At 47.4% G+C, this 26,582-nt stretch overlaps 8 protein-coding genes across 8 annotated transcripts; 4 read left to right on the forward strand and 4 right to left on the reverse strand.

Moving 5' to 3' along the window:
- Positions 1–1,547: 1,547 nt before the first annotated feature.
- On the forward strand, positions 1,548–2,031 carry K444DRAFT_715046 (uncharacterized protein; the record flags this gene model as incomplete). The annotated part of the gene is made up of 1 exon (XM_024888342.1): positions 1,548–2,031. A coding segment is annotated over one exon (246 nt), but the record flags the coding sequence as incomplete, so codon positions are not given.
- A 2,243-nt stretch (positions 2,032–4,274) lies between these two features.
- Positions 4,275–5,301, reverse strand: K444DRAFT_626487 (SET domain-containing protein; the record flags this gene model as incomplete). The annotated part of the gene is made up of 2 exons (XM_024882655.1): positions 4,275–5,239; positions 5,286–5,301. The coding sequence occupies 2 exons, from the start codon at positions 5,299–5,301 to the stop codon at positions 4,275–4,277; spliced, it is 981 nt and encodes a 326-aa protein (XP_024740703.1).
- A 279-nt stretch (positions 5,302–5,580) lies between these two features.
- K444DRAFT_556024 (uncharacterized protein) lies at positions 5,581–6,765 on the forward strand. Its single transcript, XM_024876727.1, has 3 exons — positions 5,581–5,678; positions 5,728–5,916; positions 5,995–6,765. The coding sequence occupies exons 1-3, from the start codon at positions 5,595–5,597 to the stop codon at positions 6,571–6,573; spliced, it is 852 nt and encodes a 283-aa protein (XP_024740704.1). The 5' UTR covers positions 5,581–5,594; the 3' UTR covers positions 6,574–6,765.
- A 604-nt stretch (positions 6,766–7,369) lies between these two features.
- On the forward strand, positions 7,370–8,365 carry K444DRAFT_715049 (uncharacterized protein; the record flags this gene model as incomplete). Its single annotated transcript, XM_024888343.1, has 3 exons — positions 7,370–7,401; positions 7,649–7,854; positions 7,983–8,365. 3 exons carry the CDS (start codon positions 7,370–7,372, stop codon positions 8,303–8,305), a joined length of 561 nt encoding a protein of 186 aa, XP_024740705.1. The 3' UTR covers positions 8,306–8,365.
- Positions 8,366–10,142: 1,777 nt separating this feature from the next.
- On the reverse strand, positions 10,143–11,537 carry K444DRAFT_626490 (NAD(P)-binding protein; the record flags this gene model as incomplete). Its single annotated transcript, XM_024882656.1, has 2 exons — positions 10,143–10,719; positions 10,756–11,537. 2 exons carry the CDS (start codon positions 11,535–11,537, stop codon positions 10,143–10,145), a joined length of 1,359 nt encoding a protein of 452 aa, XP_024740706.1.
- Positions 11,538–14,139: 2,602 nt separating this feature from the next.
- Positions 14,140–15,091, reverse strand: K444DRAFT_641276 (uncharacterized protein; the record flags this gene model as incomplete). The annotated part of the gene is made up of 4 exons (XM_024884606.1): positions 14,140–14,344; positions 14,388–14,542; positions 14,645–14,838; positions 15,001–15,091. 4 exons carry the CDS (start codon positions 15,089–15,091, stop codon positions 14,140–14,142), a joined length of 645 nt encoding a protein of 214 aa, XP_024740707.1.
- A 790-nt stretch (positions 15,092–15,881) lies between these two features.
- On the forward strand, positions 15,882–16,715 carry K444DRAFT_556027 (HIT-like protein). Its single transcript, XM_024876728.1, has 2 exons — positions 15,882–16,257; positions 16,306–16,715. The coding sequence occupies exons 1-2, from the start codon at positions 15,948–15,950 to the stop codon at positions 16,584–16,586; spliced, it is 591 nt and encodes a 196-aa protein (XP_024740708.1). The 5' UTR covers positions 15,882–15,947; the 3' UTR covers positions 16,587–16,715.
- A 5,609-nt stretch (positions 16,716–22,324) lies between these two features.
- On the reverse strand, positions 22,325–24,616 carry K444DRAFT_522149 (uncharacterized protein; the record flags this gene model as incomplete). Its single annotated transcript, XM_024874184.1, has 3 exons — positions 22,325–23,673; positions 23,767–23,858; positions 23,910–24,616. The coding sequence occupies 3 exons, from the start codon at positions 24,614–24,616 to the stop codon at positions 22,325–22,327; spliced, it is 2,148 nt and encodes a 715-aa protein (XP_024740709.1).
- Positions 24,617–26,582: the final 1,966 nt, after the last annotated feature.

The raw sequence follows: 26,582 nt of genomic DNA on the forward strand, positions 1-26,582 counted from the left end.
GCAGATCCTCTCTAATTAAGCCTTCATGAGCTTTTGGCTGGGTGGTGGTGATGTTGGCGTCCATGCTGGAATAAGATGTAATGGGGATTCTGGGTAGGACGACAGGCAAAATTCTAAATATATATCTGTGAGTCCCAGCCCAAAATGAAATGGTGTCACGGAACTAATGCTCATATGCTTTGGTCCGAACCGGTGCTAGGCTTGAATTTACCGAGTGCTCGGCATTGGTAATAGGGGGGTCGACCCGCTAACAGAATATCGTGCCTTGGGGACGATGGCTTTATAATTTTAAATAAGAAGTTTTTCGTCGGTCTTGCTGGGAAGGTGAGGTGATGCGGAGAGGGGTGTCTATAGTTATGAGCCATCACTCCTTAGCAGCTTCCGTTGGCCTTCTAAACCAGCACAGATGGTATAGCCCTCATCAGGTTCCCTACTTTACCGTTCTTGGGTTTAGCACCCTCCGGACTCCGGAGACTACCCGTGTACGACCATAGACAAAAGAAAACAGGGCATCCCATCCGATCTGCCATGCTTAAGCCTTTGGTCGACAGAGTAGTGGAGTGCGTGAGCTGGCGCGAATGAGTAGTGTTGTGCGCCCATTTTTCTGTGTTGGGGGGGGGAGCAATTTTGGCGATGGATTAGGAAACTAAGCGAGACTCAAGACAGGGGGTGAATGCCTTTCTTTCTAGCTAACCTAGAAAGCTGTTAATGTAAATAATTTTTGAGAGAGCGCTTAGCTACAATTCAAACAGAATTCCTATTGAAATGACCCTCGAATATATTACTGCGCTCGGAATTGCCTCCCCACGTTTTAGTACACACACCAGCCTACGTTCCAATCTAATATCCAGCGACTCTCTTAGGAACAGCCATGCTCAAACAACCCAATAGGATCTAAGCATACCTCGACTTTCTCCTATCAACTTGTTACGCCCTCTTGTTTTATGAAATCCCTGCATTCAGCAGACACTGACTCTTGGCTCGGGGTTAACGGAACCTAGCTCAAACCCCCGAAAAAAAGAAGTACTGATCTACTTTTACTCGTAGTGAAAAGAAATCTGAGCCCTACATGAGAGCACGAAAGGAACTTGGAGTATTCCTTTGGGCGAGGAAGTTAAAAGAGGACAAGCTCTTAAATTTATATCGGCACTTGCTAATCTGCACCTCTTCACATCAGAGAGTCCTTAGAAGAGAGAGCATATCCAGAGCCAATGAAAGATGCAATATCTATAATTCGATGCTAGAGATCGAGATCTAAAAGGGATTTCTAATCGTATTGGGCAGGAAAGAAGCCGCCGATTGGTACGCCATTCATTCTGATGATTCTATATGCGTTAATGACCTGTCCTTATTACCGTTTTTAAAAGGGTTTTATGATCTCCTAAGTAACTCCTACGAGAGTTAGCGAAAATATTATGGCTGATTTTTGCTGATCAGTGATGTCATACAACGTGCGGAAATTCCGAGAGAAGCCCTCTCATCTCCACGACATCACTTCGCCTTTCTAAATCCCTCCTTGCAGATTGCAAGTGCAGCAAGTATGGAGAATCATCAAACTCAGTTATATTTCCCCCTTGAACACTAACGAGCATGAAATCCGACTCGTTCGAGCCGCAAGCGAAGAGGTCAGCTGCCACGTTGAGACTGCGAACCTGGACCTGAGTCCGTCTCATAAAGCGCTGTCCTACGAATGGGGAGCTGAGAACGGCCCTGAGAGAGAGGTTATATTGGATTCCGGCCGCGTGAGTGTGCGAGAGAATCTGTGGTGGGCGTTGTACTATTTGAGAGATTAACTGGAACGTCGCGTCCTTTGGATCGATGCCATTTGTATCAATCAGTCGACATCAAAGAACGAAATCACCAAGTTTCTAAAAGGGGAGAAATTTATTCTCGGTCTATTAGGGTTGTTGCGTGGCTTGGCCAGGAGAACAATTGGGAAAGTGATTCCACTCTGGCGATGCTCTTTTTGCAACCACTCCTTGCAACTCGGAGTCCGAGTGCCGGAATCCTAAAGGTAGTTTTAGGCCGGAAATGGACGAATTTCGTCTCCACAGGCGTGCGTTAAGAGACTTTTGCGGTCGAAAGTACTCGTCGCTTCTTTGGATTATCTAGGAAATTGTTTGGCCTCAGAAATTTTGATCCAATGCGGTCGGCACTCTGTCTCTTGGGATTTCTTAAGTGCGGTAGAATATGAGCTGGAAAACCTTCCCAGTCTTACCGAGATACCTTACTCGTTACAAGTATCTCCCTCTGGTCGATATCGCCCACTCAGCACCTTTCCAGCTATATGTGTGACGATGTAATCGACTGTGGCTCGAGAACCTTAAAAAGGTCACGCAAGTCCATCTCTAGTAGACCTAGTCATACAATTCACAGATTCGGAGTGCTTTGATCGGCGACACAAAGTATTTGGGATGCAAAGGTTAGGTCAACCATGCTGTTGAGATGCTGTGCTGGCGGATTATTCGCTGAGCCAAATGCTTTCCCAAGCTTTGAAACTCGAAATATATCCAGGCAAGAAAATTTTGGAACCTTTCGTCGCCGACACAATGAGGGATATAGCCGATCTGCTCACCGCTGTTGCACGTCCTCAAACTGGCATTCTCTGAACACTTGGCATATCCGTACACCAAAAGCTCGCAAATGGAATACGAGAATGGATGCCCACCCACCCAGCAATCAGTCTGAATGCCGAATATGGTGGTCGGATAATCTGGTTTCTTAACTCGAACGGAAAGATACTGGAATTTAAAAGATCACCAGGATTGTTTCGCTGTTATCCTGTGGTGCTCGGTGATGCGTTCTATAATCACATCGATCACATCAATCAAGACCTGTTAGGGAGTCTTATCCTCGCAGACAAGAATGAATACCTTGAACGATTGGGATCCTCCGTCCTCTATCAAGAACGACCAAAGGCGCAACCGAGTGCTATATTCAACCTCTTGTCATCAGTTATCCAAAGTCACAGAAATCCATCTTAACAAGAGTCAACCTATTTGGGAGTTACCTCAAGCTCAGGCAATAGCATATCAACTGTCTCCAATGAGGTGTTCAAAAACAAATCGGTATATTCACTCATTTCCAAGTCGTTGCCAACTGCAACTTTGGGAATCCTTACTACATTCGATTTTCCAGCATCGAGACGGAACATGGAGGAAGGGAACTGGTGGCAAGAGCTTTTGGAAAGGGCGAAGCCGGTCCTAAAACTGTCAAACCTTCGCTTGTTTATTACCGACAGAGGTATTGTTGGAAGCTTGACCGGTGGTTGCGCTCTTAGAGATCGTGTTTGTGAACTTGGGGATGTGGGACGGCGTCTTGCTATTGTTTTTTCGAATATCGAAGTTGTCGGGAAGGGAATGGAGATCCTCCCTTTCAGAAAAAATCTTGGTGTTTCAGACGCGGCCAGGGAAGGGCAAAGAGAAGAAAGTTCGAAGGATAGCAAGGAGTCACATATTGAGCTACGCGTCGATGCTCCCACCCTTATGTTCCTCTCTGGATAATTTTAGTTAATCTATGCTGATGTGAAAAAGAGTCAGTGTCGAGACATCAGGGCGACACGACTGCCTTTAATCTGTCGAATGAAAAGTGCAACCGAGTTGTGGGCCCCCATCGGAGTTAATAACTCGTCTGGTACTCTACTCCGTAGATGGCAGAGTCCCACAGGCCTACTCCAGTGTAGTTCCTGACAGCTCTTCAAGACGGCATAGCTGTGCAAGATCTCGTAATGAAATGTGACTATCTATCACTGCATGTCCAATGCAATGAGATTCTAGGGAAGATCATGTCGTCTGTGGACCCCGATTTGAGGCGTAAAGATGGCTTGGTCCAATTGGATTGGTCGTATTTACCGACAACGGCTCTTTACAGAAAAGACATGAATGCAGCAGGAGAATCACTTCACATGCGTAACTTTGTAAACGCGATCTCGAGTAATTAGGACGTGATGTGCGGAAGTCATATGAGATTTAATCCTTGGGGAGGAAAAGAGACAAATCGGCACTGTCCTTAGGATAAATGATGAGAACATCAGAATTCCATTCTATTTACCGGATGGCAGCATGCCGAAGCACCACACGATAGCCCACCAACATTGGGCACTTCATCGAGGAGTTAGAGGCTCAAAAGCAGTCTCGGTTTGGATATCTCAGCCCAAAAAAACTAGAAATCGCGGCTTCAGGGAAGGGAAACCCTGCCAGCGTTATGAGCCAAAATATATGGATCACAGGCTGGGAGACTTGGCTATAACTGCAAAACTGCTTCAGACTAGCGTTTTACGAAGGTCCGTGTATCATTCGTAATTGCAATGCAATGCCATAGTCTACTACATCTCCTCGTCCCCAGAGTCTAAAAGCGACACACAACTTCTCCAGCCAAGTCTTTTGTTCCATGGCAAGCCTGGCAAGTCTCGCATTGCCTTCGGTTTTAAACAAGGTTGACAATATCAATATGCCGGGATACATTCTTCCGATCATGAAATCATTCATCAATTCCTCCTCGTCTAGTAGGGACATGACCAAGAGGTTATAGACTAACCTAGCAGAAACCTGGATAGCGAGATTTTCCGCTGCTTTCTTGAGTTGGGAGTCGATAATGATTGGGGATTCAGAACCCTGTCTCTGTCCATCCAAATCGCGGCCTAACGTAAGGTACTGCAGCCCTCGAATAAGTGTTCGTCGCGTATCACTGAGTTGTTGGAAAAGGGTGCCGGGTAGACAGGCTTTGCATTCGCATGTGAAGCGCAGTACTTGATGTCGGTCACCTCTGGTCCTGCACTCGAAATCTGTATTGTAACAAAAAGTGATCTCCTCGCCCGCGACAATGTCCCTAGTTGCAAAACTTGCAATAATCTCTCCATTTGTAGATGGGACATTGCAATTGGGTATACACGAATGGTTGAAGCGCGAGTGAATCAGGAATAGCCCGTGTTTTGGTGGATTGTCTGATAATGCGAAGGAGTTCTCGGCGAATGCGTAGTTCATGCTTGAAAAAGGCCTGGCAGCATTGTCGCGGAGGGAAAGAAACTGTTGCTTCCCACGAGGTGTCGACTGTTGAAAGGTTTTCCGGACATCTTCTTCGGTGATCTCGTCGTGATGTTTCCGGATAACAAAGAGTGGCTTCTCTTCCAGGATCTTCGCCCCTCGCTCAATTTTCCTTGTGGCAAAAGCACCCCATCCTTTCCCATGTGATGGTTTTAATTCGAAAGGTGCATTGCTGGGGAGTTGAAGGCCGAGGTAGGCTAGAAGTGTTAGTCCGACGGAACAATGAGCAACCAGGGGACTAACGATGATTCTGAGACATAACCTTAGCTATCGACGAAGATATATCTTGAACTTAGAATTCTTTGTGTCCAAAATCCCAAAGATCGAAGGCAGCATTTTCTTGCTCGATCTTGTTGACGGTTTGAAAGAAAAACAAACGGGTCGTTAATCTTACAGTCGGGAGAGTGCCTTAGCGCTGGAGCGCTGGCCAATTGGAGTCATACAGGTTCCAGCACGTGATCGGATCAGGCTTGACCTCCAAAAATATTTTCACACGTGATAAAATCTTTCTTCATCCCCTTCTGTGCATCTTCCCTTCAACATTCTCGGGGAATGGACATCACAAGCCTGATTGGAAACGTTGGAGCAAGCGCTACTGGCTCGATTATCTCGAAAGTTGTCACGTTTCCCCTTGATGTGCGAAACCCCAAACCTTGCTCATGAAACAAAGCTGACCATTATCTAGACCATCGCCGTCCAATACCAGACGTCTACTCGCCGCCCACTTCTATCTATCCCACTGAGAGCATACTATCGAGGCATCGGCGTGACGCTCATAACTGTGACCCCGGCGACTGCACTTTACCTTACCACCCGTGAGGCCGCCCAGATCGCCCTCCTCCCACACCTCGGCGATGGCTCTATCAATGACGCGGTGAGTAGAATCCTTCAGTTCTCTGGACTATGAGCGGTCACCAAGTGCCTCAGAATGCTAACAGTGGTCAAAACCTAGCTCTCGGGTTGCATTGCGGAGGTTGCAGGTAGTGTGCTCTTCACACCGATGGAAGTCCTGAAAGCTCGGCTACAGATCTCTCGCTCTGGTGAAGAAGGCAAACTGCTGTACCAACTGCGTGGAATTGCGAAGAAGGAGGGATTTCGGGGGTTCTACCGAGGATATGTGATGGGGATTGCGAGTTATCTTCCATTTAACGTTATATGGTGGACCACGTATGGGAACATCAGGCGGAACATGTCGGAGAGAAGCCATGTAGCCCAAATTGCATGCGGAGCGGGGACTGCTGCTATGGCTTCTGCCGCGTTCATCCATCCGTTGGAATTAGTGAAGACGAGGTATCAGGTGGCAACCAGCGACACGGTGGTGGCTGCAGGCGCGGTAGCAGGCTCAAGAAATTCAGATCAAGAGGGGCTGAGACAGGTTGCTCGAAATGTGATGAAGGAAAATGGGGTCAAAGGATTTTATGCAGGCTTCCTCCCGACCTTGTCGCGAAGCGTGCCAAGTTCGATCATCATGATGATTGTGTTTGAGCATTTGAAGGCGGAAAGAAAGGAGAATGCTGAATCTGTTTTATGAGTTGGCCCACAGAGGTACTGACAGTTCATAGAGGTACAATCCAAGTGTAGAGAATAGAATATCGATTCGCATCGCCAATCTACCTATGTCGATCGAATTTATCGAGTGTCCGTTATTGTGAAAGCGTCTCGACTTCTCGAGAGGGGCAATCCGCTGGGTGAAGCATGGGGAACAAAGACGGGGAAAAGGAGTCGCGACGAGTGGGTCCTGCTTCCTTTGAGAGACGGGGCTAGTGGCAGAGGGTTGAAAAGGGACGAGAAATGCATACAACCAAAAAAAAACGACGGAATGTCGATAAGGTTGAAAGAAATGTGACCAAGTCTCGGGTTAGTTGTTGTTCCTCGAAATAACGGCTTTTATCCGTTACGCTGCGGCCAGCCTTGGGTTTTGCTTACAATTTTTCTCTCAATTTCAACTTCAAATACCATTCCACAAACAAACAATGGGTATAAATGCTCTTATACACTTTTAGAAACCTTTTAAAACTACATATAGAGCAAGTTTTACTTCAATTTTATTAATATTCTAGAGATTAGGAGGAGTTGAAAAAGTAGGACTTTTGATGTTCCTTTAATTTAAGCGAAACCCAAGGCTGGCCGCAGCGTAACGGATAACCTCGATAATTGTGGGGTGGTTATGGGGCCACCAAAACGCCGGATATGGAAAGGACCGTTTTCTTGTTTCCTATATTCATTTGTAGCCCTCCGCTATACCGATATTGCCTCACCGTCAACCTTGCCATTAACTCAACTTCAACTTCAACTTCTCTGGCACGCCTCAGGTCTTCAACGTCACCATGGCTCTACAGACCAAAAACAAGCCGAGGAGGTCAGACCGAATCAAGAAACTGGACGTAGTCTCATACGTAGAAACAAGGCTGTATACCAGAGCTGCCGTTGTCAAGAATGCCCCGGCCAAGAAAGCTTCAATCAAGACCACTCCAGCCAAGAAGACTCCGGCCAAAAAGGTTTCATCGTCCGATATTGATGACGAGTTGGAGGTTTGAGCAAGATGCTCAGGCCGAGAAAGCTCCAAACAAGAAAGTTCCAGCAAAAAAGCTTCCTGTCAAGAAAAGTCAACAGAAGACAGTGAACAAGGAGCCTTCGTCGTGCGAGGACGAGTTCCTTGATGGTGAAGATGAGGACTACAGTGCGTCGGTCAAGAAGGCTCCAGCAAAGGACGTGAAGTTTGAGGAGTCAGAATCATCGGATGATGAGGCTCATGACTACAGCGATCTTGATCCTTACGACAGCAGACAGACGTTGACTTGGTGGGTTCTTGGTAAGTCAAGCTCATAAAATTATATATGTGGCGACTAACAGCCATCTTCACGAACAGGCACTTGGAATCTCCTTTTCCAGATGGGGGTATATTGGATGATCAGAGCCAAGAAATCTGAAAGCTAATAGACAACTTTGATCACCAGCTTGAGCAAGCCCTCGCCACCTTGGAACGGATTCGGGCAAATCCCAACGAACACCATCCCACGTACGCAGAAATGTATCAACAACTGGCTTGGGACCCTGAGAGCCTGCGAGCGGCACTGGAGGCGGAACTCAGGCGACGCAGCCTTCATAGAGATCTTCGCTACATGAGCACTGCTGCGCTCAGTATTATGTTTGAAGTTTACGTATCTTTTGTAAAGGACGAAGGCGGTGGCCAGATTAACTCTGATGGGGGGTTGTCGTTATCTGTTCTTGATTTTCAGTATCGATCTGGGCTCATGGAGTGAGAATAAGGAAGAACAGGAACATGTCGAAGAGGCAAAAGAAATGGACCCTCTTTGGAGAGCATCAAGGAGTAAGACGAAGAGATGAGGAGCAGATCTTTTCGTAGAGATCTGAAGTTATTCTGCATCTGTTTTTAAGTCGTAATTTTCCTTTTGTTGAGAATTTGGCTACTTTGATACTGGGGTATTTCGGATTTTTAATAGTATGGCGTCTCTCGTATGCTGCTTAATATATATTCAAGACATGTCTTTGAATAGCTCTGTTCTCCTGGATATTAAGTCAATTTGTGATATAATTTCACTTCAAATGTGTTTCTCTTAATATGTTTATGAATTTTCTCAAGCAGCAAGTGACTGCTAGCTTACTGATTTGCGAATTCAACCGTCGCAAACTATCAGCTTGCCAATTCCCCAAATTATTGAAATAACTTTCCCTTTTTACCCTCACCAACATTCGGCGAGTGCATGCATCCAATCAGACCTGTCAAGAAAACCCTCACACTCTCCTCACCCACTATAGCACCAAGAGCACCATAAAGCTTGGTGAACACACCAATTAACTTATGTGCTTGTAATTTGTAATTCTCATGAGAGTTGAGATCAAATTTTTTTTTTTGAAAGAAATTCTATGCAGAGCATCCCTGGGATCCAACAAAGCAAAATCATTCTTGTTGATGTTTAAGTGAATGTCAACAATGTCAAGCCAGTTTGTGGGGATCCCCGGACCGCCCCTTTCTTGGCTGAAGGAGTCGTTGCTGTTTCACTTTCACCCTCTGAGAGTTATTGGGCACGATTTCGTGACGCCTTTCTTCCAGGAATGATTCAAATTTGAAGATGTAAATCGGGTCAATGAGGAGTGAAAATTTCGCTTGCTTCGTTTCGCTTTTACTTCCAGCACTTCAAAAGTCTAACCCCTCTACGCAAATAAATTATATTCCATTAAAACAGGACAATATTTAAAATCATGCGACTCGCCTTCCTCCCCTTTGGCTCTAGATTAGATCGTGGCTGACATTTCTTGAAGTGCTTCGAGTGAAGAGAGGTTACACAAATAGTTTTTGCCGTGACGATAGTACTTTGCTTCAAAGGCAGCAATTGATTTCCAACCTTCTGACTAATTATCACTTAGGAGTCCTCCCCCAACAAATGAATCAATGGATCATGAAAGCATGAGCGAGGACTTGACGTTTTCGGTTGCTGCTATTGTTGGTTGGGAAAGAAGGACTCGATTACTGTTCTAAGAGGGGATTTACAGGTCTATATAGGATAAGCAACTTACTTCTTTCACATCCATGTTGATTAGCCTTTGTAAAAGACAGACTGCCACCCTACTCTTACTACAATGCCAAATCATCCCAAATTGGCAAGCCCCGTGAAATATATGATTCCAAGTGCTTAGCAGCGCCTGGCCTCGGTGATGCCAGGGTCCTCGGGAGCTACGAAAGCGCTGTGAGCTGAACCTGAACCCAACATCATGATTCTCCCATTACTACCACCAACGAATCGCCATGACGAAGCGTTTACACATCAATCAAAATGGTATTCTCTTCGCCCTTGACCAACTTGTTTATCGCTTTACAGCTAACAAACACCGGATACAGAAAATCAATGCCCTCTAATCATGCGCGCGAGCGCTTGCTTGAAGATGGACTTCCATTGACGGCTGAGGTCAACGAAATCTCAGAATGCAACTCAAGTGTTGTCCAGAATACTTGAACCGGTGTCGATGGGAAACGTGGGAGAGATGGGATTTCAGGAGGGAGAAGGATACAAAATGCCTCGAGGAACACGGGTGTACAATATCCTCCCATCCCAGATACGATGCTTCTTTACAGCACAGTCAAAGCCCCCATAGCCTCATCCATTTTCCTATCCATTCTACAGTTACCTTCGTGGGTTCAGATGCTTGCTGACTATCCCGAAGAAGCGCCTTCACCTCATACATTGACCTCGCATTTGAAGGCCCTTCCTTCAGACTCAACCCACGCATGAAATCGAGAAGCTTCAATGCAAGGTTTATCTCAACGATAGCTCCATTACTTTCAAGGCTGCTCTGCTCCAAGATCTCTACCCACTCTCTCAACGCTACCAGTTTCTCGATTCCGGCGATCGTTTGAACGTGTGGGACTAGAGCAGACCATATCGTTGTCCGAGAGTTTACCAAATTGTACACCATTGTACGCATACCGTTCCGGCGGAGGGTGTTTTTCACAAGTTCCAGCATGGTCAAGGCCAGCACATCCACAGGGATCCGGTCTACAGCTTCAAAGGTCCCCAATGTCTCAGGGAGAGCGCCAAGGTGCTTCGAACTCGTCACAATGCTTGGAAGCCATTCATTTCTATTCCATACACAGTTCCCTTCCAGCGGTCCCGTAATCTGCCCCGTCCGCAGAATAGTACTTGGGATGCCCGAGGATCTAGAGAAATTCTGGACAAGATGCTCTCATATAGACTTCGACTCTGCATATCCAATTTGCTCGGGAGCATCGAAGTCATCCGGAACTGCCTCAGGGACCATCTCGCCGGGGTGTAACACCATCAACCCATGAGCAATCGATACGCTTGACATAAATATCAGCGGCGCTTCATGTGCAGACTGAGCGCTGAAGTCGAGCAAGTTTCGGACGCCTCGAATCCATGATTCGAAGGAGTCGAGGATAAAATTGAAGTCCACCTGCCAATCGTTATGTATAACAACAGTGGTATTGTTCAAGGGCTCGGCATATTTCTCTGGTCCAAGTCCAAGTTCTCGTTGTGACAAGTCAGCCTGAAGAAATTCAACCCGCTCATTTTCCCAGGCGGTGTTCAGACCACGGGCTATACTGGACTTCTTCTGTCTATCTTTCGAATTTGGCGATCGGTTGAGACAGTAAATTTTGCCGACTTCGGAATTGGGCATGTTGTCGAAAGCCGCCAAAAGATAACTTCCTAATGAGCCTGTTGTCCCAGTCAAGAGGACATTCTGGAGGAGTTTGCCTGCTTTCCTGCAGGGATGGAAGAAGGTAGACCACGCGAGTACTGTTCGAGTAAGTTTTTCATCTTGACCTCTCGCGTGATTTTGTTCTATTCCTTCCATTTTGTGGGCGAGGCCGAGAATTTCTTCTGTCATCTTGTCAACAGATGGAGATGAGTAGATCAATCGAGGATTGATCTCTTCCAGGAATATGAACGCTCCAATGGTATGTACTGCTGCTCTAAACCGCTGGACGACCAGAAGAACTTTCAAAGAATCCATGCCACGATAAAACGCATCATAAGAGCCATGCAAATCTTTTATCTCCAGGGCTTGGCTATAGATCTCCCCTGTGAAGGTTTTGACGCTTTCTGAAGACCTTGAAGTCTCCAACGTTAGGCCTTCAATCAGCGGATCGTTTTGCTGTGAAGAGAGCAGTTGATCAAGTTCCTTGGAATATAATTTCACGGTCATCCGCCTTTACACAGTACCCTTTCCAGCCCTCAAGAATGGTTTCCGCATGTTGCAAAAAGTATGAGAGATTTCGGACTCTTCGCGAGCCCGGGAGCGAATCAATTTGACTCTTGGACTGTTGGCCATATCTTCCTCATCGCTTCCAGTCGTTCTACGTCTGTTTTTGGTTCATTGTCATGCTTCATCTCGACCAGCAAAGACGGACTGAATCGGTACTCACCAACGATCAGCACAGATTTGACAAAAGGGTCCGAAAGAATCACGTTTTCCATGGGAATTGGATTTATCTTCTCCCCGTTTGAGAGAACAATCAAATCGTCAGCTCTCCTTCTGTACTTCCACCACCCGGAGTTGTTGGGTGTGGCGAATACTGATCCTTGGTGCGGAACTCTAAGATATCGGGAAATACATCGAAAACAACTTAATATTTGTTCGTGTGTTTGTCGTTCACGATGACCTGCTCGTCACTCCGTCCGATATCTCTTCGAATTCATAGCCAATATTCTCGTACCATCTCATTTTGTCCCAGACCTCGTTACCACCAGCGATGAGGTGGTGCTATCCCATTTCGGTTCCACCGAGAAAGCTGAACAAATGCGTGAGGACTCCAGAAAGAACGTTGCCTATCTCTGGTCGATGAGGGCCTCCACCGTAGGAGACGTGTTTCAGTTTAGTCAAGTCCTGAAGTCCAGACGGGTCTTTCGCTAGGTCCTCAAGGATGGATGGTGGAGCAGCAATCACATTAATGATTCCTGGCTTCAATAATTGCACGACATACTCCGCAGTCATGGGAACGCTTGGGTGTCCAAAAACAAGGTTCATCTCATATATCACGGTAAATATATGAAAGGTCAGTCCGCCTGCCTCAAATCGCTTTCACTACTCTATAGTTCCCGGGAAGAAACAATTGTGGGGATCTTACATGAAAACAAGGAAGTAGACATAGTGCATTTTCATGCCAAAGTGTTGTTTTGACCAATGGCGCTCCTTGAAGAACCAGGAGGTCATTTCCCTAGTCTATCTTACTGAGATATCTTGTGTTCCATCCGATAGGCTTCGGATTCCCCGAAGTTCCAGAAGTATGGATTGCCACGATATCGTAATTCGCAGCCGTTTCGAAAGTCACGTCGTAAGGGCAATGAGGGACGGAATCTTCAGCATGGATGCTGGACGGTGTTGGCGCGTGGACCTTGCGAATGTGAGGCACAGCATCGAAAACATGTTGCAACATCTGGTCTTGGGACGCGCACGAAACAATGTTCTTGCAATCGACCTTTTGAAGAGACCTATATAACTGGGCTTCGATAGTGTTCCGTTGCGAAGCAAAGAGGGTCTAGAGTTGCATGAGAAAAGTTGGGCAGGCAGACTTCTTAACGCACTTTTCGACCAGTCTTTCATGCAGCGAAGAAGAAAGCAATATATCGAAGATCATTGGGGCCAAAGTATGCAAAAGGATTTTCTCTTTCTTCAACACCGGGAAATTTAGCATCGAGCCACCAGCAAACCCGGTTCACAGCATTGGCAAGACGTGGTAGCTGATGCTTTCAAACCCTTCTGAAGAGTTTGTGCTTTTCGGGAGCAGTGCAAACGTCCTCGAGTATCCAGATCTGGCTCTATCATCGATGATCTGAGAGTAGAGTCTCTCGCCATATCTCTCTGAGTTGGGTTGTGTCGAAGTCATTGTCGTTTACGAAGTTGCAAGAAAGGTGTATCACGTGGGCTCATTCAACTTCTCAATGCAGTGGAAAGCTAAAGCCTCCATGGCAAGGAGGTCCGCACTCTATATCTTCTTTCATGCCTCTGATCAAATTATATTCATGTGCCTTTCCAAAGTCACTTGATGGAACAAACTACACGAAGGCATATTTAGGCTGGAATCTCACGTTATCATCAATTGAAGCAAGCAGAGCGGAGTGGAAAGTGCCCTGGATCGAAGGGAGAAGTACCTTATCGAGAGTTTCTCTTCAACTTATTCCTGTCTAAATGTGCGAGGTTTGATACAGCCCAATGAGGTCGATGCGTGGCAGCAGCTGTCAGCACTAGTCATTTACCAGATCGCAATTAGCATCTAGCATGTCATCTAACTTGACCGAGTGACGAGTGCGAGATGGGTGTTCGGTCACTAAAGTTTTCACACATTTCTCAATTATCAGAATATTCGGTCGACGGCCCTAGTGGGGCCACCTGTGCGATAATTTTCAGAATAGATGGCTGTCACTGCATGTCAGTTTCTTAAGTGAGGCTTCAACATTTCATAAATGCAAAAGTTGTTATTGTACCAAGATTTCCATTACTTTTCAGGACAATGACCCAGAAAAATAAACCAAAGCTCCCAAGGATATCACAACACGTTCTAGTCTAATAGGCTCAAAATATCGAAAGTCACAAAGGAAACTAATCTTGACAGAATCTAAAGGGAAGCCTCGATACCCTTGAGAAATAATAGGATGGCCTCATGCATCTGTCCCCGACCAAGCTGTTCCAGATAATAATGTCCCGCGTTCTCCGACATCACAATCTTAACATCAACCTTCTTAACTCTCTTCAAGAACAATTCAGCCAAGAGCAAAGGAGTCCAGAGGTCCTTCTCAGGTTCGTCAGAAGAATCGGGCACGCTGTGAACCCTCTGGTAGAACCACAGGCTTGTAGTTCATGAACTAGGAGAGGAAACGCATTGAAGTCCAATGTGCGGCGGATGTTCTGTCACCCATGAAGATCCTCATTGCTGCAGTGTCGTTGGCGAGTACCCACATCTTGGAGGCCAAGTAGAACGGAATCGAGATGTTGCGCAGGAAAGGAATTGGTGCGAAGAGCTGAGCGGATGGCACGCCGACACGGGACATGAAGAGGTTTCGACAGCTTTCGTCTCGGACTTTGTTGAATTTGGGTGTCCAAGAAGGTCATGCCAATGATACCTTTGACTTGTTGAGCGCGGCAATGTAGGAAGTGAGCATCCTTTCAGCTCTGAGACCATAGAGGACAACGGGCCTTGGATCATGCTCAAGCTCAAAGTTGACAAAGTCATCACCGATGTTGACCCAATCCTCGCAGGCGACTGTTGTTCCAGCAGCCACCTTTGTCATGCCGTACATTGGCATATCGACGGCAACTGCTTAGACCCCGCATTGAGGAAAGGGACACTTAATAACAGGGACATTTGACGACCATTGGTGCCGACTCCGTGATGCATTATGACTCAAACCTTGGCATCTGGGCTTCGCCATCTATCAAGATGGATGGTGTGACCGCGGTTTCCCCACCCTTCTTCGACGGGTGTGGCTTTCGTCGAAATGAATAGACTCAGGGAGGAACTTTTGGATTTCTTTCCAAGTTGACTGGTTTTCGTACGTTGGAAGTGGCATTTCTATTGAGAGGTGACTGGTTGAGAGACAGAATATCAGCTTGCTGTCAGAATTATAAGTGCGAAGATATGACGATGAAGCGATGGAATGATGATGAGATTGAAACTATCTGTGAACCTTACCAAGCACTCTTTATACACCAGTTGGAACTACATCTTCCGACGAGTATCTGGGCATTGAAGGTTATCGCAAGTTGAGACTTTACTATTCTTGAAAGCCCAGCTGCGAAAACCATCTCAGGTGAACGAATTGAAGTCTTGGCCTGTGTGAAAACTGAAAAGACAGAGAAATACATACGGTGGCAGCATGGTTCCCTCGTCTTTGTGTTTAAATGGCATCAGGGTTACCGAATTGAAGCAGAGGTCGAGAGTTGGAGGTTCGGTGCGGATTTTGCGTATTACCGGGGATAGCTGCCAACTTCTCAGCAGTTGTCTACAGGCTGAATCACTGCCCCTGAAGGCCGGGGAAATAACCTATTAGGGCGATGTACTTCGGCGGTTGGGATTAATAATCAGAGCTGCAGTGTTCGGGTTTGCTTTGATCGGTTGGTTGTACGACGCACCATGACACTTTATCGGAAATGCGAGAAACTTTTGTAGTAGAGAACTGAAGTCACCAGGTGACGAAAGTCCCATTGATTGAGAAGTCTTTTGCCTATAAATTATACAAACCTAGCTGTAACTCTAAAGAACAATTTTTGGCCAAATGTGATTGTCAAAACGGCTTCCTTGATTTTGAGAGGGATGTGCGTCAGCTCATCGGTCGCTTCTCACCGCACTTCGTCAACTCTCTTCCTTGACTCTGCAAAAATTATAAACCTCCCAAGAACACCTTGAATAACGCCCAAACTTTCAAAATGTCTTGTCCTTTCTGTATGATCGCTGATTCCATCCCGCCAGCAACTGAACCCAAGGTCTTGACTACCCCGCTGGGTTCCGCATATCCGGTCCTGTCAACCGCAATAGTCATCGCATTCCTCGATATTGCTCCAGTGACACCAGGACATATTCTCCTCTGTCCGCGAAGACATTGTGAGAAAGCCACTGATATGACAGTTGCAGAGGCCGCTGCTTTGGGGGTCTGGCTTCCCATTCTCACTCGGGCTTTGCTCAAAGTGCTGGGAACTACAACTGAAGAGGCAGGCTGGAATATCATTCAGGCGAATGGCAAGCTTCTCGAAACCAACTTCGTGCAGTATGTTGACTTCCTGGTAGGATCAGAAGCGGGACAAACAGTCCCACATTCTCATTTCCATATCATTCCCCGTCTTGGAGGTCCACGTGGTGCGACGGATATCTCGGATGCTGAAAGAAAGAATCTTGCTTTGGGAGAGGGACCTAGAATCAAGTTAGATCATGAAGAGGGGACTCAACTCTGTATTGCGATTCAATTTGCGTTGCGACAAGAGATTCGGAAGCTCCAGGCTGGGAAGGAGTTGGGAGGCCCTGATGAGGAGCTATTTGTGAACTTGCATGGGCATGGGTTAGAGTTGTAATTAGGTAGAAAGGAAGCCACCTGCTGTTCGATCTTCTTTGCTCTTTATGTATTGGAGTGAGGAAGGTACGCCCGAGTGGCCAAGGCGTTGAGAAATTGAAACGAAGTAGAATTAACTAGGAGTTGACCGCATTCTATGGGACGAAGTGCATGATCGCAGCTTGAGAGGAAGGAAGCATGGACTAGCATTGAACTGTCTTGAAGTAAGTTGACGATGCCATTTCACCTCGCTTGGAAAGAATAGGGGAAAGCAGAGCAAGTCCAAATCCGGACTTGGCCCGACCATAAGTCCCCCACTAAATGTCTCGGCGAGAGACCTTTTCCTTCTTTCATTTGCTTATCCAGTGTGGCAGCGCCCATACACTTTGGGCACATTTTCGCGAATGAGCCTCGAAGTCGAGGTGATCGTGATCGTGATCTTGGTCTCGCTTCTGTAGCCTCTCACTCTAAGACAAAGCTCGCAGATGGGCTTCATTACTTGATTGGTTTTTTCAGGACATAAAGGCCCGAACAGTTCAGCGAACTTGAGGTTCTGAAGCATTTCATTCGCAAGGTTCTTCTGGAGAAATCGAGGACAACCCCTGTTTGGAGATGGCATTGGCCAGGCTAGAACCAATCGCAATAAAAACTAAAATAACTAAACCAATGCCAACAATCAAGAACATTTGCGGCTATACTCTGGCTCTAATATGACCCTCGATCGTCGATTTGCAAATAACAAAAGCAAATACGAGGTGGATCGATAACGTGCCCAGTTTCCTGGAACATTCCAAGCCTATCTCTCTCCACACATCCATTTCTTTCATAAAACCTGGGCGTATTGGCAATCGGTGTTTGGTTGCCTTGTTGGAAATTTGGTCTAGAATGTCACCGACTTTCAGCTTCTGTAATATCGTTGTCTCGTATACCGCTTGCTTTTTCAGCCCAAAATACGAGGCTCCGGAAGTTGCATATCGATAAATCACAACACGCCAGAGTGGGAAGAGTATCATATCACTCGGGCAAAGGATCAAGTTGGTTGGTGTTGCCTCGTCCTGCAGTCATATGTTGGCTTCCGTTGGAATAGATACCAGGACTGGATTGGCGGTTAAAGTGGAGGCGCTTCGGGAAATAGGTTTCTCTAGTCCCTAAGTTTAGAACATCCCCAATGCAACCCTAAGCTGTATAATGCATGTCGTATGCTTGATTTAATAGGGACCAGGAAGAGGCGGTGAGGCGGCAAGAAAGCAACAGCACAAGGCAGCCCCTAAATTTGGAAGCGTCAGATTTGTGCCTTACTTGTTCCTCAATATATGGAGTTTATAGATGGATTGAACATGAGCTATTCCCTATCGGGCATTCAATTAAATTAGCAAGATTTCCACCTCAAAATCATGGTATATGTTTGTGAGAGAGCTGTTGGTGTCACATGATTACATACTCCGGAGCACAAACGCGCAAGATCCTCTTTGAAGATGTAATCGTCGCTCCCCAAAAAATCATACAGAAATAGAGTTATTTTAGGAGGAGATAAAGAGCTTATCCAGGGAGATCCTTAACTGTCACGCACTGGTTCACCAGCTGCGGGAAATTCCCCTACAAGGCTCGGATCACGTCCCTACATCTTGGAGGCATATTACCGAGAAGAGAGGTGAGCTTTGGATACTTTCGCACCCACGTTCAGGAGATCTGTCAGAGGTTGCACAGTTTGTCTCAAATACATGGAGGGCATAGCAATCTCGGAAGGCTTGATGCACTTGATTGCAACGGAATAAGATCGGGTCCAGTGAATGGCAATCGATCGGATCCGTCTCCCTCTGCGCAAAAACCTCAAGCTGCCTGTCGATCTTCATGTCACCTGGGAAAAGGAAATGGGAAAGAAAACCCCAGACCCTACCTATTGTGTCTCGCGATTCGTTTCAGGGAAATGAACTTTGAAGAACTCCTGTAGATAGTGGTTGGATGAAATTGCCGAAGGCTTAAATGATTGATAAATGATATATCAGGGGTTGTTTGATGGGTCATCCCAGATTTTCGTCGCCCTACCGCCTTGGGGGAGAGTGATGGCTAAATTGGTGCGTTAATTGCGCAGTCTGCATTGTTCGATTGGTGATTTCAAGTTAATTCTATTATCGAGTAAGAACATGTAGTTGGGAGCTGGTGGCGTCTGTGATGGCTGTTGAATATTGACCGAGTGCCTGCGAAAGTTTTGGAACTAGAATTACAATTGCTGTATTTCGGGGCAGAACCTTTCCCCTACCACGTTGAATTGAAGTTCCCGGCGTACATATGACAGACGTGGAAATATCTACATGCGCTGGGAAACATCGGGAAAGATTTAAGCCAGTAATGGCAAGCTGGAGGGAGAAACAACCTTGGTCCAGGATGCTGTTGAATATGCTACATACGTTGTTGTTGTTTACACGGCAAGGAATTCTAGGATAGTGCAAGAGCAGTGGTTGACTTTCAGTGACAGTCAACCAACCCCAAATCAAACGCGAATAAGAGGTGAAGATTAGAAGTTGGTAGTGATTGGTAAATCACGCAATTGTGAGCAGAGCTCTAAAATTATATGCATGCAATTTGATTCAGTGCACAACATCAGGATGGAGAAGAGCAAACCTTCCGTCCGGACAACTCCACTTCTCACAAACTTGATTTTACTAAGTGCGGTCTTGATACAACGTCAGACTGGGAAGCAGAGAGAAGGGAAAGGAGCATTTGTAACTCACAAGCCGTTGTCTGTAACCATAGGTTCTGCTTTGGTAGCGCAATCTTGTTGATTATTCGGGTCAGAGGAGCCTAAAATCAAACCCATCCGCTTCATAGTTGGCGCAACCAAATCGGCCCAACCTCGCTCGTTTGAATTGAGGATGTTATTCGTTCACCACAAATGACTCGGTTTGGATCTCAATAGAGATTACTTGCGTAAGCTCCTTTGGCGTCACTCCTTAATCTGAAGCTTAATCTTCAGATCAAAGGGCAGGATTCCCTTTGTAACACTCAAGTCCTGTCCAAAGGAAAAACCGTGAATATGCATAGTATTAAAAGCCTGCTGAATTAGTGTTAGTTATGTCCAATTTTGTATGTTTGGGAGTAAAGGAAAAGGAGGTAAGGCTTACATTGACAGTGGAATTCATTATTTTGCGATATATGTCCCGGCCCACGGGCGAGTGTTGAATTCCGAATTGTCTGAAGGCTGTGCTTGAGATGAAAGGATTCCCGCTCAACTCACTCATCTTCGCAAGATATTGAGGTATTAGGACCTGCTGTCTGAAAGGTGAGATTTGCGATGTACAACAAACATATATTTACAACAAAGGAGGATCCTGAGAGGTGCAATGTGCGTCAAGACAGTCCATCTCTTCCCACAATGTGCAACAAATTTCTCTCGTTTCCAAGTGCTACTAGGTGAAAACAAAGTCTCGCTTCATATTAAGCGAACCCCCTTTCCATCCCCGCTCTTCGCAACCGTCTTCCACAAACCCGCAATGAAAATACCGTAAATTTGCTGCCTTCCAACAATACTCTGCCTCACCCCAAACTCTTCAAACCCAACAGACCATGGCAGGAGGTCTCAAAATTGCAGCCTGCCACTCGGCGCTTCCGACACTCAAAACGCTGGCGCCTAATTTGCCCACCCCCACAGGACTCACCAGAGACTCCAATATTTGATGACTCCTTACCCGCTGGACCGGCACGGGCCTTCAGTTTTTCAACATCAGATGAACACCTCCCCGCTCGCCTCACCCCCCAAATGAAATCCCGTTTCCGAAACCCTGCATTCCCTGCCCTAAATTCAGGCACACTGGCACGAGTCTGCCTGTCTGCCTAGCAGCGAGTCGCCGTTTCAGGAATCGGGGCAGACTGCCCTCTCAGCGCTACTATCACATCTTGGGTTGCGCCTACAGAGGAACATCGTATGCTCGCCACCGTATTCTTTACGCAGCTCATTGGATGCTTGAACGGCGCCTTGATCACGGGAGCCCCCGGCCCGCTTTTGTAGGGCTGGAGGGGCTGTTGGCGAGAACAATTTCAAATTCTTCATCTAAGCTACTAGTGGTATATTTTTGTTCTGTTAAAGTAGAAATAAGCCGATGTTAGTTGACGTGAGAATCTGCCTTGCAGACCCTCGCTCCTTCAGCCGCAGCTTACATTCCCCCAACTTCCAACGCTCATGCAGGCAGGACCCACTCAGCCCTACGGTATCGGTATCGCCGATTCCTCACTTGAGGATTGGTATTCGTTCCCCGCATTCGTGGTATAATTAGTGACTATGACCATGCGGACATAGCCACAATCTTGAGGGATTCAATGGCCTGTCTGAAACCGAAACCTTTTGCCTTACGATCCTTCGCCGGATTGATCACTTTCCGCGCCCACCCCTTCATTCCTTGCGCAAGGCGATTTTAGCGCCCTCGAGGCGGAATACCGTCACAATTTCTGAGTCCTGAGCGCTTCTTCGTCGGAATCATGAAGTGAAGGCTCACCGAAGCACTGCAATTTCAGCACAGGGCGAAGCGATCTGGCCCCTTGATTTGTGTCACCAACTACAAAAAAAGGAGTTTTCTCGATTCGGCCACCGAACTCAAGCAAGGAAGGAAGGAAGACTCCTGGCGTCGATCCACCCTGTAAGTAGGCGGAAATAGGCTTCAATCTCAGCCTCAGCCTCGTGTGACATTCCAACATCCCAATTCCAATTGATGTGACGTTGCTCGGTCGGAATGCAGACAAGAACGAGGCGAAAAGACAGTGGCATGTTGGCGATCGAAGAATACCTGGAAAAGGCGTCGAAAACAAGGAGCGCGGGAAATGATATCGATGTTCACGACCTTGTTTTTAAAATGATGATCCTTTGGATTTGGAAATGGTGGGGGACGATACCTGATTTTTGTGGTATGGCGTCCAGTGAAGATCGAGAGGCAGACGATTCGGAAGTTTGACAAGCCGGTTGGGGAAGCGTGTCGCCATGATTGGACCTGTGCGTTGTGCAACACCAGAGATCATCTCGTGGACAAAAATGCATCGGATTAGCGTCTATCGGAAAGCGAGAGCCTCAAGATTGCATACCGTGGGAGGTCGACCACAAATGAACTCATACCAGTTATTAAACCGTGAGTTTCGGTTAACTACAAGAAAGTCATCGAGGCAGACTCACGTTTGTAGAAAGGAGGTCGATTTACTGACACTACAGCTTGGTAAAATAAATTGGGTTGAACTTTTATACATGAAAGGTGCATTACATGCTCCTGATCTTCCAGCTTTGATCCAGCGAGCGTTTCGGGTGCCTGTTGACACAACGTATTGATTTGGAGAGGGGCATGCTGCGAATCGCCTCCAGAGAACGGATTGTAAAGAGACAATGCCAGGCGACACGGCCGAGAAGCCATGTGGGGCTTCAACTTCACAAAGTCCTCAACACGGAAAGAGATTTGTAAATCGCGAGGCGACAAGAGCCACCAATAAATAAACTTCCACAAATCCCCACACCACACAGGTCCTCCTTGACACCGGCATTGATTCCACTTCTCCAGAGAGGCTGCAAGCTGTACGACAGGCGAAGTAAATTGTCCTGGCGAAACAGTCAGACTGGGTCGGTCAAGACACGCCAGAGGACTTGTCCAATATAAGTCTGAGAACATACGTGCGGATGTATGTATAACTCGCAAGGTAGCCGACTGTGTATTTATGCTTTTCATGTCCTTGGTAATTTTATTCCAAACAGGTGACCAGGTTGGTATCACCAAACACCAAAGGAACTCAATCATGAGGGGAATGATTTGCCGCAAGCCCAGCTGGCAAGTCTTCTTCGGCATCTGATTCAATATCCTCAGCACTCGGTGACCATATTTCCCCGGCAGTAGTTGCAGAAGCATATGTCAATGATCTCTCGGGAGGTTCAAGTTGGAGTCCTGTTCCTGGCGCCGAGAAACGTTTCCCATCAAAAACCAATCCATGGCCGCGGTTGGATATCCTCCGCCCGATCCATAAGATACGCTCCTTTCTTTCCGCGGTCATGGAAGGTAACTCATGGTACTTCTCCTCTTCGTCAATCTTTTCATTTGCGAGAAATCCCTCGGGGAAATAGCGGTCGGTCCATAATAAGCCGTGCATTGCAAAGTCCTCTGGGAAAGGACGAACGTCGTCTTTTTCTGCTTTAGGAAAGCCTTCATCCTCAACCCAATTTGTGGGCCCGTAGGAAGCGTGTAACGTATTGAGCATCGTAGCCAAAAGGGTCCAGGGAAATTCGGCTTGAAGAAGACCCATAACGCCGGGATGGCGTGACATATAGAGCATAAAAACAAGAGTGACGTGAATGAAAGGCAAAACATTGGGATCCCCAATCCGCTGTAAAACGATTTTTATAGTACCGTTGCTGAGTCGCTGAGAGTTGGTGAAAGATAAAGACTGCGGAGTATGATCAGAGGGAGAGCCAGCCATCTCCACGTCGGATGATGCGATGGCTTTCATCAGGACATTGTCTTTAGAAGCAAAACCAAGTAAGGCAACGCAATTGGCAATAGCAATGTGATACCCCTGTTCCATGAACTTGCGGGTCACCCGACCAATCTGATTATCCAAAAGACCAAGGAATTCTTTTACTGTTGGCTCGAACTTCTCCATATTCTTATTGGTAAACAGGAGACCATGAGCTTTGACAAAGGAGGTGTCCAGCGGTGGCAGTCTATACAGGCCCTGGTGATTATCGGCATTCAGGACTGGATCGAAGAGCGTCAAGATTGACTCGCGAGCTGAAGTAAAAGGGATTACTACGCAAAGGGATTTCGCATAGTAGAACAGCTGTTGAAGTGCGTTCGGTCTTGCCAGGATTGCCAAATGATGGTACAATCTACCTGTCGTGGGAGCGCTGTTGGATGCTTTGCTGTACCAATGCCTGGCAACCCCAGTCCAAACTTCACGATCCCGGATGTCATCGTCTTCTATGGCCATTCTATAGCGACCAAGGTCTCCAAGGCATTCTATCCAGGTATCTTCGAATGCTGGCACGGTCTCATAGAGCAACGCCATCATTGAGTAGGCAAGGTAAATGAACGCAAGCATATGGTCAAGGGAAGCAGGTAACCTATGTCTGAGAAGTTCCAAAAAGCCTGTGATTAGAAAGATATTAGTAGTTGAAACAAGGGGGACGGAATCAATCCCAAAATAGACTAAAACGAAGCTTGTTGCTTCGAATTACTTACTGTGGATCCCGTGGCGCCACATGCGTGCTGGCATTGCATACTTGCTTGCAAGCCGTCGGAGGGCAGCCGAGGCAGAAGGGTGTTGACTCGCACTGGTTCTGTCAGTGTGTATCATCAAGTTTGCAAACTTGGACGAATCCTACAGGAAGAAATCATGGTGCTCATGCAGTAGCGTTCTGTGCAAAGCTATTAGAGCTTGCCACTGCTCGTTGTTAAGCTTAGGTTGGGCACCAGGGTCGGCTTGCGCCAGCGTTGCTTGTTTGTTATCAACCTCAATGCATTTGGCTTCGACCATCACAAGCCCTGCATATATCCCTTTAACTTCAGCGACTAACTGTTCTTGTGATATTGGTCTGGTCTCAGGTTGTAAAACTATCTCATAGTCGTCAAGTATTGATGGGTGTTGACTGGGCTGTGACGTTGAGGGTGGTGGAATATTTGGAGCTACTTGCGACCTTGGACTTTGAAACGAAGGAGGTGGCGGCTGGAAAGGTTTTCGATTCTTTGGATTATTTTGCTGTGCTCGAGCCTTCTGCGCAGCAATAGTTGCAAAGTTTGACGGGTCGTTGAAGGAGGCCTTGCTGAGACCAGCCTGGCCTTCTTGCCAAAGCTGACGTTTGCCGGTCGGCGGCTTGCCCGGTGTGTCAAACATATTCCTTTGGAAGTTATCCGTATCCGATGTTGAATCAAACTGACCCGAGGTAGGTCTTGCTATCGAACGACGAGGTGAAGACGGCGGCGAAGAATCTCTAAAAGGGCTACCTGACCCAGCACTTATGCCATCTCCAGTCGCAACTCTTTTGCGGCTTGGGAGGCTGTCCTCGACAGCCTCCTCACTTATATCTTGCATATGAACGTCTTCGCCGGAGCGAGGCGTGTTGATCTCCAAGGCTGCCATGCCCAACGCTGGCCGAGTAGGCTCACGCCCGGTAGGCTCCAGAGACCTCTTCCCCGGTGGGGGTTCAGGTTGTGCCCGATTGGCCTCGTTTATCTGCGGCTTGCGAGGCTGCGAATTGTCCTTCGTGGGTCTGCAGGTGGTGTCAGTTGATTCTCAGAGCCTTGGGGAGTAATAAATGTGAAAAGTCCCCCAGTGAGGCTGCGGGGGCCAAAATTGCCCGGGGCATGTGCCACCAACCTCTTCTGCGCAGATTCTGTGGCATATTCTTCTCGAAAGGCGTCCAAATCGCCCGTCCTTGCCTCCAGCTCCTCGACATGATCTCTTTTTGCATGCTGCCATAAATCAGGCTCTGTTCCAAAAACCCTCCGATTGGGGCAGAAGATGCACGCCCAGCTCTGGGTTGTTTTCGTGTTTTTCCGCTGGTGTTGAATCCATAAGTCGCTGAGGTCTGGTTTGGATGCACTCATTTCTCCTACATTGCTCAGTACTTCGTGCGAGGAGGAGGTGGTGCGGGCGGCGCACTCACAAATGTGACGAGCGTTTCCGTAGATACGCTAGCGTGGCTTTGAGCCTGGTGGGTGAGGCGATGGACGATGGGCGGTGGTCTCGTGACTTGGCCTGGTTTTCGCGGGGACACCTTCAGATAACGCGATTCGCGATGTGGGCAGCACGGAGGGGCCGCGACGTCGAGCAACGAGGGATAGTGAGAGAGGAAAGATTGAGACCCTCGAGTTGCCGGGCTGCAGGCTCCTCCTTAAGGGAGCGGATTGTGCACCAAGCACCAGGCTGGGTGGCATCATTAACAATTGTGGGACGTGCACAGCTGGCCAAAGGAGCCGCAGTGTTGGTTGCCAGAGGATTGCGAACTGTCTGCCTTCTCTGAGGTGGGTGGGATAACCATGCATTGCTTCCCTTTGGGCGCTCTGTGGCCAGCCAGTCACAGAAAGGGATTTCGGTGACCGGTAAGAGAATGGTAGGCAAATTCGCGAACCAGCTGCCCAATCAGCTTGACCTGGCCTTCATGAAGGACTCTTCACGAAATAATCCGGGAGTTTAAAAGGCTTTGCATTGCCTCCGTCTCCTACACCCGTTCTGCGACCTGCGGCCTCAAAGTTGATAGACAGACAGCACAGGAAGCATACGTGGGAAAGCAACGCACCCCCGCCTCATCGACTTGGGCACCTATTTGTAGCGCCTGCTGCGGTGGCAGGCTACGGGCCTGACGAAAAGTGTGCCCAACAACGCACAAGGTCGCCTTCCGACTGGAATAGCCAATGCGGTTCACGGGGGAAGGTCGGCCGGCGTGCGAATCCACTTCCTGCTTTAGAGGGTAAATTAGTTCTAGGCAATTCGGAAAAGAGAGAGAGGAGAGAGCCCACATCCCGAACAGTACTGGGTCCAGCCCCCAAACCCCCTCAAGCTCCTTTCAGCCGCACGAACATACAGAACACCGCATATATTGAATGAAGCACTATGCAGAAACTAACCCCCGTAAGAGCCAAGCCATTTTAAGCCTCAAGGCCCCATTGTCCGACAGCGCAATGCGGCCCATTATATAGCGTGCTTGATGCTCGCACAATTGGCTTGGAAAAGTCAGCCTCTCACTCCCTGACCCGTATGCGAGAGGTCACTCGTTGCAGCCTCCTCCTCTGAGCCTCCTCCCTTCAACAATGTTCATATTCGAAATCTCCAATTCAACTCCATAAGAGCATCCATCGGGCCAAGGCATTTACTCAGCTCTGACTTAAAAAGCCAAAATACGAGAGCTATGACCTGTGGTGTAGGCATTGGCCGCCCTACTTGTTTTCGAAGAGAGTTCAGCTTGTCAGGATGCTTTGATCAGCTGTTAATGGACAGCCTCACCAGAAGAATACGACAAGCTCATTGGATCTTCTCCCTGCCCCCTTTATTACGCGAA

This window comes from Hyaloscypha bicolor, assembly GCF_002865645.1.
Source record: "Hyaloscypha bicolor E unplaced genomic scaffold K444scaffold_49, whole genome shotgun sequence".
Lineage (NCBI taxonomy): Eukaryota > Fungi > Ascomycota > Leotiomycetes > Helotiales > Hyaloscyphaceae > Hyaloscypha > Hyaloscypha bicolor.